General features: G+C 39.3%; 1 protein-coding gene across 4 annotated transcripts in view; it reads right to left on the bottom strand.

Moving 5' to 3' along the window:
• Nucleotides 1-12,102, bottom strand: part of LOC132283102 (probable apyrase 6) — a 65,220-nt gene that overhangs the window by 33,555 nt on the left and 19,563 nt on the right. For all 4 annotated transcript variants that reach the window (XM_059784997.1, XM_059784995.1, XM_059784996.1 and 1 more), the window contains exons 3-4: nt 11,649-11,703; nt 4,993-5,151 (exon numbers count right to left, since the gene is read on the bottom strand). In XM_059784997.1, the coding sequence (XP_059640980.1) occupies nt 11,676-11,703 (28 nt within the window). In that variant the 3' untranslated portion in view covers nt 4,993-5,151; nt 11,649-11,675. The remainder of the gene's footprint in view (nt 1-4,992; nt 5,152-11,648; nt 11,704-12,102) is intronic.

The raw sequence follows: 12,102 nt of genomic DNA, 5'->3' as shown, positions 1-12,102 counted from the left end.
AACTTTTCTCAAAGGGAAATGGAAACTTAGCCATCTCCTTGGAACTGGACCTGACACCAAAGACCCCAAATTTGCCGCTTGGGACGAGACAGACTCCATGGTCATATCTTGGCTTTGGAGTGTAATGGTGCCAGATATAAGTGACACCTGCATGTTTCTGACCACGGCCAAAGATATATGGGAGGCAATCCGACAAACGTACTCCAAGGTGAATGATTCGGCGCAAATCTACGAGATCAAGACTAAACTCACTGCCACTAAACAAGGTAATCTCTCGGTCACTGAATATGCCAACTTGTTAAAGAATTTGTGGCAAGAGATGGATTACTATAGATGTATCAAAATGAAAGATAGTGAGGATGCTGCTATTCTTAAGAACTTTATTGAGAAGGATAGAACATATGGATTTCTGGCGGGACTCAATATCGAATTTGATCAAGTAAGAGTGCAGATTTTTGGAAAAGAGGAACTAACGTCTCTGAACAAAACTATTGCAATCGTTCGTGCTGAGGAAAGTCGAAGAGGAGTAATGGTTATTACTCAACCATTGGAAGGCTCGGCTTTAACTACAACGAACCCGAAGGAACCAACTCCAGAAAAAACATTCGCTGCCAACACCGAAAGCAGATGTCCAGATCCAAGAAATGGTAATAGGACAAATCTTGTATGCAACTATTGCAAGAAGCTAGGATACACTAAGGAGCAGTGTTGGAAGCTTCACGGGAGACCACAAGGCTTTGGCCGAAATGGTGGAGGATCAACGAACTGGCAACAGAAAGGGCAGGCCAATCTGACACAAGCTAATGATGATGGTTCCAGTAATCGAGAAAATTCCAGTGGCAAGGAATTCAACAGAGACGATATAGAACGGCTTAGATCCTTGCTGAACTCTTTGGAAAAACCATTGGGTATGTGTTCATTTGCACATTCAGGTATGTTTTCTTCTTCTCATGCCCTTAGTGCCTCAGATCACAACCACTTTGGCTCCTGGATCATTGATTCGGGAGCAACCGACCACATGACACATCCGTCCCACATTTTTTCCACATACAACCCATGTTCTAGTAGTAGAAAAATCATTGTGGCTGATAATTCTTATGCTACTGTAGCAGGTCAAGGAAATATTCACCTAAGTTCTTCATTGATTTTAAAAAATGTCTTACATGTTCCAAAGCTTACCACAAACCTTGTCTCTGTTCAACATCTCACAGAAGACCTAAACTGCAAGCTAATCTTTTACCTACTACATGTGTTTTTTAAGATCGAGTTTCGGGGAGGACGATTGGGCGTGCTAAGGAAAGCAGTGGCCTCTACTACCTGGATTTGCTAATTAAACTGTGAACAATAAGGTCAATTCATCACTTTCTTTGCTGTCCGATACCAAGTCGTCAATGAAAAACCAAATTTGGCTCTACCATTTACAGTATAGGCATCCTTCTTTTAGAGTTTTGAGTGTCATGTTTCCCTCCTTGTTTAGGGGTGTTGATATTAGTCAATTTCATTGTGACATTTGTGAGTTTGCTAAACACAAACGTGTTCCATTTCCTGTGAGTAATAAAAGATCTTCATTACCCTTTTATTCGATTCATAGTGATATTTGGGGTCCCTCAAGAATTGCAAATATTTCAGGGGCCAGATGGTTTGTCACTTTTATTGATGATTGTACTCGTGTCATGTGGGTTTTTTTGATGAAACAAAAATTTGATGTGTGTACGCTTTTTCCAATCTTTCACGACTTGATAAAAAATCAATTTGGGGTTAAAATAAAAATAAAAAAAAGATCTGACAATGCAAAAGAATATGTTAATCAAGTTTTATCTCCTTACTTTCAAAAGGAAGGGATTGTACATGAATCCTCTTGTATTGATACACCCCAACAAAATGGAGTGGCAGAAAGGAAAAATAGTCATCTCTTATCAACAACCCGAGCACTGCTATTCTAAACAAAAGTTCCAAAATATTTATGGGGGGAAGTTGTCCTTACATCCACTCACTTGATAAACCGTACTCCATCCCGAATTCTTGACTTTAAAAGTCCCTGGGAAGTGTTATCAAAATTTTTTCCAGATTTTACCTCTCACAACCAATTGGCTCCTCGGGTATTTGGGTGTGTTGCGTTTGTTCATATTCATTCCAAGAGTCGTAGCAAACTTGATCCTCGAGCACTCAAGTGTGTTTTCATAGGGTGTACTCAACGCAAAAAAGATACAAATGTTACAATCCACCGTCACGTAAAACCTTCATTTCCGCTAATGTTACCTTCGTTGAAAATGAGAATTTCTTTCACCCTTATCTTCCGGGGGAGACTTCTACTAGGGAAGATAAGGATTTTAGTGATCTTGTTTTTCGCATGGACCTTCCTGCTCAAAACAGCCACCCTATAACTTCACCTGATTTGCTACCTACTGAGTCACCTGATCCACTGCTCGAACAGCCTCAACTTGAAACACCAAAACAACCACATGATCCCGAGACTCCAAGACAACCTGAAAATCTGATGGAACCTGTTCTCACTACACCATTGCGGCAATATTCAAGGAAAAGAGGTCCCACTGCTAAACTGAAGCAGGCCCAAGTGTCCAAGCCAATTCTCGGGAATGAGGTAAATACAGAGGTTTGTATAACAAATGTCCCAGTTCTTCTTACTCTTGATTTATCCTCTGAAGTAATTGAAAAAAACGATCTGCACCTACCCATTGCAGTAAGGTAAGGCACTCGAAATTGCACACAACACCCTTTGTCTCATTTTGTGTCATTTGAAAAACTGTTATCTTCACATAGAAGTTTTCTCACCCACCTAAACTCTATAACCATACCAAAAACACTGTCTGAGGCTCTAGGGAAGAATGGAAATAGGCTATGAAAGTGGAAATGGATGCACTTAAGAAGAACAAGACTTGGGAGTTAGTAGAATTACCCAGAGTAAAGAAGCCAGTTGGATGCAAGTGGGTGTTCTCAGTGAAGTACAAGGCAGATGGATCTCTGGAACGGTATAAGGCTAAATTAGTTGCAAAAGGTTATACACAAACCTATGGAGTTGATTATGAGGAAACATTCGCACCAGTGGCTAAGATGAATACAGTGAGGATATTGTTGTCTTTAGCAGCTAACCTGGATTGGAGCTTACATCAATTCGACGTAAAAAATGTTTTCCTACATGGGGATCTTGAAGAAGAAATTTATATGGAGAGGCCCCCAGGGTTTGGTGTTGACAATAGAGGGGAGAAAGTATGTAAGCTTAAGAAGGCATTGTATGGATTAAAGCAGTCACCAAGAGCATGGTTTAGGAGATTTGCAAAGGCAATGCGAGGAATGGGCTACAAACAAAGTCAAGGTGATCACACGCTATTCGTAAAGCACTCAAACTCAGGGGGAGTAACCGCCTTGCTAGTATATGTGGATGATATCGTCACTGGAAACGACATAAGAGAAAAGGAAGCACTTAAGAGACGCCTTGCAGAGGAATTTGAAATAAAGGATTTGCGAGGCCTAAAATATTTCTTGGGCATAGAGGTTGCTCAATCAAGGGGAGGAATATTCATCTCACAACAAAAGTACGTGCTAGACCTTCAAGGAAACTGGAAAAACAGGGTGCAAACCAGCCGAAACACTAATAGAAGCCAATCATAAGTTAGGTGAGGGTACAGAGGAAGAATTAGTGGATAAAGGAATGTATCAACGCCTGGTGGGGAGACTGATTTATCTGTCCCATACTAGGCCTGACATAGCATATGCAGTTAGCGTGGTGAGCCAGTTTATGCACAATCCTAAGGAAATACATCTACAAGCTGTATACCGGATCCTACAATACTTAAAAGCTAGTCCAAGCAAGGGAATTTTATTCAAGAAAGGGACGAGCTTGAACTTAGAGGCATATACAGATGCAAATTATGTTGGATCAGTGGTTGATAGAAGATCGACATTAGGCTATTGCACGTTTCTGGGAGGAAATATAGTGACATGGAGGAGTAAAAAACAACCAGTGGTGGCCAGGTCGAGTACAGAAGCGGAGTTTCGAGCAATGGCACTAGGAATTTGTGAACTTTTATGGCTCAAGATAATTCTGGAGGATCTCAGAATCACGTGGGAAGGATCTCAGCTATCAACATTGCTCACAATCCAATACACCAATCGAACCAAACATGTGGAAGTAGATAGGCACTTTATACAGGATAAACTTGATAGCGGTCTAATTTGCACTCCATATATCTCAACAGCAGGTCAACTCGCAGATGTTCTAACAAAAGGACTGCTCGAACATGCATTTCAAAAACTCATTAGCAAGCTGGGAATGGAGAACATTTATTCACCAGCTTGAGGGGTAGTGTTGGAAAGTCACTGTTTTTCTATTTATAGGAAAACCGGGATAGCTGTAAATTAGGGGGAAAATCTTTAACTTTGTAATTAGTTGGAAACTAATCCTCATTTAGCTAGTATCCTGATTGAGTTAGGAAAATCCCATATTTTATGGGATTCAAACTTTATTCTTTTTCTGATTGTACAGATTGTATTTGGCTATATATGGCCAACTCTCCATGATGTATTTTTAATTCCCTAGAAAAATAATTTCAGTTCTCGCTTACAGTACCTTATTTCCACTTTAACAAATAACTACACATGTTTTCTAAATGATTATTATTTCTGGCTAAAAATATTCTCTGGGAAGTCATAGACATTATGGGAATTTGCCTTCATGATGTTATTACTCTACCTTCTAGCTAGCCAGTTCCTAAGGATATGTCCTAGGAATTTGTTTTCTTTCATTTTGTTCTATCTCTTTTTGTATCTCGTGTGAGGGTATGCCCTCTGTTATCCCATGTACCATATCTTTTCATATATAAAAATTTCCTCCATTTAGGAAAAAAAAAATGATTATAATTTATTTTCCCTCAGCAGTAGATCAAAAGATGCACTGAATTTTAAATTTTCAAGTACCATTTCAAAATTAAATTCAAATAAGAACTGTTTCTATGAAAGGACTAATCAAGGTACCTTGTCTCCTCTTTAACAATGCCATCACTTCTGATTTGCAAGCAGAAAAGTTTCCAACAGGATGAGGTGCCAAAAGTTTCGCATCACTTGTGTTTGATGTAAAGTCATATCCTTTGGGAATGCAAGGATTACTTTCAATGCCCTTTCTAGATGAAGAGACTGCAAAATTAACCAAAAGGTCGCTGCAACAATTAGCAATAGTACAAATAACAAACAAGGCCATGTTGTCAAGTGCATCTGAGACATGCATGTAAATATGCTTAGCTCATTAAGACTTCTGTACAAGGACGGTCTAAAATTAACATAAAATCAAAGATCTCTCTCTCTATCTCTCTCTCTCTCACACACACACACACGAGGAAAAACTTTGCCTTTTTTGCAGGACAAAAGAAGCATCAAAACTTAATGGTATATGGCCATATGGCACTAACCACCTAATACCCGCATAAGGCCTCAGGCCAGTGGTGGCAGCCATACAAAAGCTAGGTGAAGCAAAGTTGATGCCAAGTCAAGAGTTGAAAAAATTCTCAAAAATTGCTCAAATGAGATTGCTAACAGTTCCTTAAAGAAATCTGGTAGGACATGCAACGCATTACCAAAAGTGTGGAGTGCCAATTCGTAGACCTCGTGAACCAATTCTTAAGTATGTGAGTAGTCAATGTGATAGGTTGATTTTAAACCATTTGATTTGCAGAGTCTGCCTTTTAGATGGCCTCCACCATATCTGGCCCTTGTAGCTTTCGTAGGTCCACATCACCAGTGCCATTAGAAATTACAAGGACCAGCTCCACCAAACTGGTTAAACCAATGAACTAGCAAATCTGACCCTTGGCTGGCCAGTTTACATGGTGGAACCTGGTTTATGTTTTCTGTAACAAGTAGAAGCCTAATAGGTAAGGGATTTAAACCATCTACCTGTTGTAAGGGGCTTATTTGTTATTACTTATATAATGTTGGCGCTTATGTGTAATTTCTAAAACTTGTTATTATAAATAGAATGCGGTGGAAGGATAAAAGTATTCTTTCATTCTCTCTCTTTCCCCATCTCTCTCTCTTTTTCTTCTTCTTTATCACTTACTCTTTGATTTGATTATATCTTAAAGTCAACATGGTATCAGAGCATGGTTTGTAAAGCTCTAGGTGTGTAGTTGAAACCATAGGTCAAGTTTGTGTTCGCGAGGTTTTGCAACAGCAGTTTTTTCTTCGTCGTTCGCGATTCTAGTATGGTCTACTTTATTGCTTTCTAGGGTTTGTGTGGTCACTGTGTGGCCGTTTTTTTATTCATCTCAGAAGACGGTAATTTTTCTAGTTGAAGTTTGTGTGTTAGAGAGGAGGTTCTCTACGTATTTTGTTACTGTTTTTGTTTCTGAGGATTGCATACCTATAAACTGTTTGATAAAATGTCTAGCTCAAAGGTGGCTACAAAAAAAGCTGGTTCTCCTCCTAGTCTGACTCCAGTATTGGGAGGTAGTAATGATCACCATCCAGGCTTTGTATTACAACCGTTAGGCTAGATGAGACAAACTATATGGAGTGGGCTCAATCTGCTCATATGCATATCACTCATCGTAGGATGATAGACCATATCGATGGGACTGTCATGTATCCCTCTAAGAGCAATCCTGATTTCAAAGAGTGGAGTGCAAATAATGCACTAGTTATGACGTTGTTGCAGTCAATGCAGCCACAGATTAGCAAAGGGTTTCTGTTTGTGAAAACAGCTAAAGAGCTATGGACAGCTGTGGAAGAGACGTATTCCTCGGTTGGTAATTCTGCAAAACTATATGAACTCCAACAACAGATTACAAGATTCAAGCAGGAAGACCAAACTCTTGCTACATATTACCACACTCTACCTGGTAAATGAAAAGAGTTAGATCACTACCAAGACTACATACCTGTATGTGCAGCTAATGTTAAAGCATTTCATGTTATGGTAGAAAGGAATCGAATCTATGAGTTCTTGGGTGGTCTACATCCGAGATACGAGCATGCCAGGGTACAAGTGTTAGGCAGGTATACAGCCCCTACTTCTGTTAGAGATGTGTTCTTGTATATCCAGGCTGAGGAGAGTAGAATGAAGTCTATGTTTGCACCTGTATACACTAAGCCTGAACCAGAAGTACCATTGTCTAAGAGGTCTGCTCTTGCCACACAACAATGGAACAAGCCCAATCCTCTAAAAGGAGGGAAGTAGGATGACAAGAGCAAGTTGAGGTGTGATCACTTTGGGCGTACGCGCCACACTAAGGAAACATGGTGGAATCTACACGGTTGCCTTACTCCAGCTCCTGCTCATGCGAATGCTAGGCGAAGGCTTGGTCCATTTAGCGGGTTATCTACGGCACATACTGTAGAGCGTGAGACTGATTCTACTGGTCATGCCTCCTCAGGGCCACCAAGTTCTTTGTCCGGAGCTGAGCTTGATGCTCTCCGACATCTACTAGCACAACATTCTTCCATTTCCACCTATAACTTTGCTCAGACAGGTACCTCTCATTCGGCACATCAGGTTTCCACATTATCTGGTGGGCCACCCTGGATCATTGATGCAAGAGCCACTAATCACATGACTAGTATAACGTCTGATTTTTCTTTGTACAGTTTATATTCTGGAAAGAATAAGGTTAGAGTGGCTGATGACACCTTCACCTCCATCGCGAGGAAGGGCACAGTTTCTGCCGTTCCTAATCTTACCTTATCCTCTATTCTTCATGTCCCAAAGTTTATCAATAACCTCCTTTCTTGTTATGGCATATATGATACCACGATTTATGGAATGACTTACCATAATAGCAGAGATTTGATTATGCATATGTTAGCATATATGATAGCCACGATTTATGGAATGACTTACCATAATAACAGAGATTTGACTATGCTATAGAATGTGTTGTGATTTGATTTAGATTTTATTTAATTTCCTTTCTTGTAATACGAGCATGTGCTCTTTTTATCTATAAATACTAGAGTTGTGAATGAGTAATTCATCTCATTCAAGCCTTTACATAATTCTCTCCCTCTTCTTCTTTTTATTTCTACTTGGTATCAGAGCCAACACCTTTCCACACCTTTCAGTAGCCTTGTTACTTGTGCGACAACCACCTTAGGCTGTTTGTGATATCGTGTGACCTTCACATGTTTTTCTGTGTTGCTGTTTTGTGATCGAAAACAGGTATTTTTAAGTTTTACAATTTTTTTTTTACTCTTCTAGGGTTGGGTAAATTGGGATAGTTGGTCTCCAACACCTAGAAGGGCTTGGGTAAAAAAAATTTAGTTTACAAAGAGGTTCCGAATATTAAGAAGGAGGCTGTCTAGCTATATGTAAGCGGGCAGCGCTCCTTAAAAAAAGTATGTATTTGGATTTTTCGAAAATGGTGACAATGGTCTAAGGAGACATTGTTATTATTTATGGTCTAAGGAGACCTTTTGATTTATTAACAAAATTTGTGGTGTTTTTGGAATTTTTTTATTGTCGTGTGACAGATTATGGCAGATTCAGAGTCCTCGACTGTTAATTCTCTTGGCTCAAGTTCTGTGGGTGGTGGTGCCATTTTTCCCACCAACTCATCAGAAAATCAAGGACTTCAAATCACCACAATAAAGTTGGATAGTTCCACTATTTCATTTGGGCACAGTCTGCCAAGATGTTCATTGGTTGCAAAGGAAGATTGGTTATATTATTGGTTCTGAAAAACAACCAGTTGAGTCAGAGAAGGCATATCCACAGTGGTTTGCACATAACGATATGGTTATGTCTTGGCTAGTCAATTTGCAACCAAAAATAGTTGTTGGCTATATGTTTATGAAGACTGCTAAGCAAATTTGGGATTCAATTCAACGCACTTATTCTTAGAGGCAAAATAATGCACGAATTTTCCAGCTAGGGTGAGATGTCACCATGATTTCTCAGGGTGACTTGACAGTTTCAGGTTACATCGCCAAGCGTCGTGCTATTTGGGAGAAGATGTCATATTATGATTCCTTCCACTCTTGGAAGGATCCAGATGATGCAGTTTTATATGCAGGGATTGTGGAAAAGAATCGAGTGTTTCAGTTTCTTGCCGGGTTGAACGACGAGTTTGAGTATACTCGTGTTCATTTATTGGGCTTATCTTCATTCAGTACTCTTGAGGATGCATACTCCTATGTGCTGTCAGATGAGAGCCATCGGACTCATCCATTTGGTGTTGCTTCTGTTGATAGTTCTGCTAAGGCAGTTCAGGTTCCCAACCTTTCAGGAACTGCACCATCCCAATCAGTTAGAGTTCTACCACTGGTCCTCAACGCGGACGATGTGACCATTGCGGAAAAATTAGTCACATCAAATCTCGTTGTTATGCTCTATATAGACGCCAACCGCAACAGAAACAACAGCCTCGATCCTCTGCACATTCTGATACACCAGTCTCGTTGTCAACTCCTGACAACTCTGCCTCTACATCTTCTGCCACAGTTACCTTGACTCAAGCTGATTTGGACAAGTTCAAGCAATTCTTCAACCAAATGGAGGCATCATCTCAGCTAACCTCCACTTATGCCCACTCAGGTACTATAACGTCTGCACGTAGTGTATCTACTTCTTTGACACCATAGATCATTGATTCTGGTGCTTCAGACAATATGACTAGTATGTCCTCACTCTTCCAATCTTATAATATCTGCTCTGGCCATCGCAAGGTACACCTTGCGGATGGCTCTCCATCTTCCATTGCTGGGAAGGGTCACATATCAGTTACTCCTTCATTAACTTTGTCAGATACACTTCATGTTTCACAGTTGACTACAAATCTTATTTATGTCAGTAGCGTTACCAAACAATTAAATTGTAGTGTAACGTTCTTTCCCTCTCATTGTATTTTTCAGGATCTAGTGTCGAAACGGACGATTGGCAGTGGACGTGAAGTGGACGGTCTATACCTGTTGGATGCTCCTTTGTCACTTCAAGCACATTTAGCTTCATTTTCTAATATTATTTCATCTAATAAAGCCCAGCTAATGCGTTGGCACATGCGTTTAGGACATATTTCTTTCGGTTATTTAAAAGTCTCAGATTTATCCTGTGAGACATGTCATATGGCTAAACATGTTCGTTCCAATTATCCTGCTAGTAGTAATAAATCTACTTTAACACCTTTTGATCTTGTTCATTCAGATGTTTGAGGTCCTTGCCCAGTTACTTCTAGTCTTGGATTTCGATAATTCGTGTTGTTCATTGATGATCATAGTTGCGTTACATGGGTTTATCTTATGAAAACCAAAAATGAGGTATACACCATTTTTAAAAATTTTATAACAATGGTTCAGACTCAATATGGTCTTACCATTAAAAAATTCAGATCTGACCAGGGTACGAAGTACACCTATGGGGAGGTACAGCAGTTATGTACAGAAATTGGGATTGATCATCAGATGGCTAATGTTAAAACTCCTCAACATGATTGGTCGTTCTAAGAGAAAGAATCGCAGCTGAGTTCAGATCCAGGGCACATGGAGTTTGTGAGTTGTTATGGGTACGTACGATGTTGGGTGAGTTGGGGTTATCCTGTTTGCAAGTCAATGAAGTGGTATTGCGACAACAAGGCTGCTATTAGCATTGCCCACAATCCAGTTCAACATGACAAGACAAAGCACATTGAAGTCGATCGACACTTCATCAAGGAAAAGCTTCGTCTTGGGCTGATTTGTACTCCATACGTCAACACACATGATCAAGTTGTTGATGTTTTGACCGAGGGTGTGAGCAAGACTTGCTTGCAAAATATGTTAGTCAAGCTTGGCATGATAGATATCTTTGCACCAGCTTGAGGGGGAGTGTTGTCAGGGGCTTATTTGTTATTACTTATATAATGTTGAGGCTTATGTGTAATTTCTAAAACTTGTTATTATAAATAGAATGTGGTGGAAGGATGAAAGTATTATTTCATTCTCTCTCTTTCCCCATCTCTCTCTTTTTTCTCTCATCTGTTTTCTTCTCTTTTTCATCTTCTTTCACTTACTCTTGATTTGATTATATCTTAAAGTCGACACTACCTCCTATATATAACATTATGAAACAACTAAATTTTACAAAACTGAACGGGTCAGCCAACATTTTTTTTTTTTTTTTGGATAAGTAAACGGGGTCAGCCAACTTAATCAACTGTTAGAACAAATTGATCCCTTGACCTGGCTATCAAAAAAGGCCAATGGCAGCATTGGCTCTGAAACTGCCTCTCGCTATTTTTTAAGAACACTAATTGCAAAAACAATCACATATAATGCTACATTTAAACACTTGTATCAAATGAACTAATTTAGGAATACAAGAGGACTTTTAAGATGCTCTTCAATATATATTTTTCCTGAATGCAAGAGGAGTCATTATATGTTTGGATAAGATATGCAAATAATAAGAATAATAATAAAAAAAATTAAAAAGGAAGAAGTGATGACTAAAAATTAAATACAGAACCAGAACCAGAACATTTTGTAGCGAACAATCAGAAGCAAGCAACTCTGTATGTGGCAACAACTAACTATATGTAAATGAACACTCAAATTATGGAGCGAACCCCGCCCCCCCCCCCCCCCCCCCCGGGCGCAAAATATATATATATATAACAAAATAAAATAAAAAACCAAAATTAACATATAAGAAAAACAAAGATTCTTACCTGCCCACGAGTCTCTGGACTTCTGTATCACACCCAGTGATTCCCATACTGCATCCTGTACAAGAACAAAGGTAAAACTTGTTAAGCGTCTTCATATCATCATCAATTTTATTGAGATGGCAAAAGATAAGATTCAATTTCATGAAATACAAAAGAAGGGAAGATATAATGTGCATTTCCATTGTCCCTACATTTCAACTGCGGCTCACAAGGGCAGAAAGCAGAATATTCTCTCCTCTTTTTTTTTTTTTTTTTTCAAATTCGCCCTCTTACAAATTATTTACAAACAAAAACTCCTGAAAGAATTCACATTAACAAGGCTGTCTGCATGTTTCATGAGATTGATGATAATCAGAAGAGGAGGGGTAAGGGAAGGACTCCATCAGAAAAAGGGGAGAGGGAGGTTAGGAATCTTATTCCGTATGTCAATTATGAAAGGAAAAGTTGGGGTCGA

This window comes from Cornus florida, unplaced genomic scaffold (assembly GCF_030987335.1).
Source record: "Cornus florida cultivar Cherokee Brave unplaced genomic scaffold, ASM3098733v1 CherokeeBrave_3.0.0_Hap2_Chr11, whole genome shotgun sequence".
Classification (NCBI taxonomy): Eukaryota; Viridiplantae; Streptophyta; class Magnoliopsida; order Cornales; family Cornaceae; genus Cornus; species Cornus florida.
Note: the sequence above shows the minus strand (reverse complement) of the source record. Positions and strands in the feature narration are given on the sequence as shown.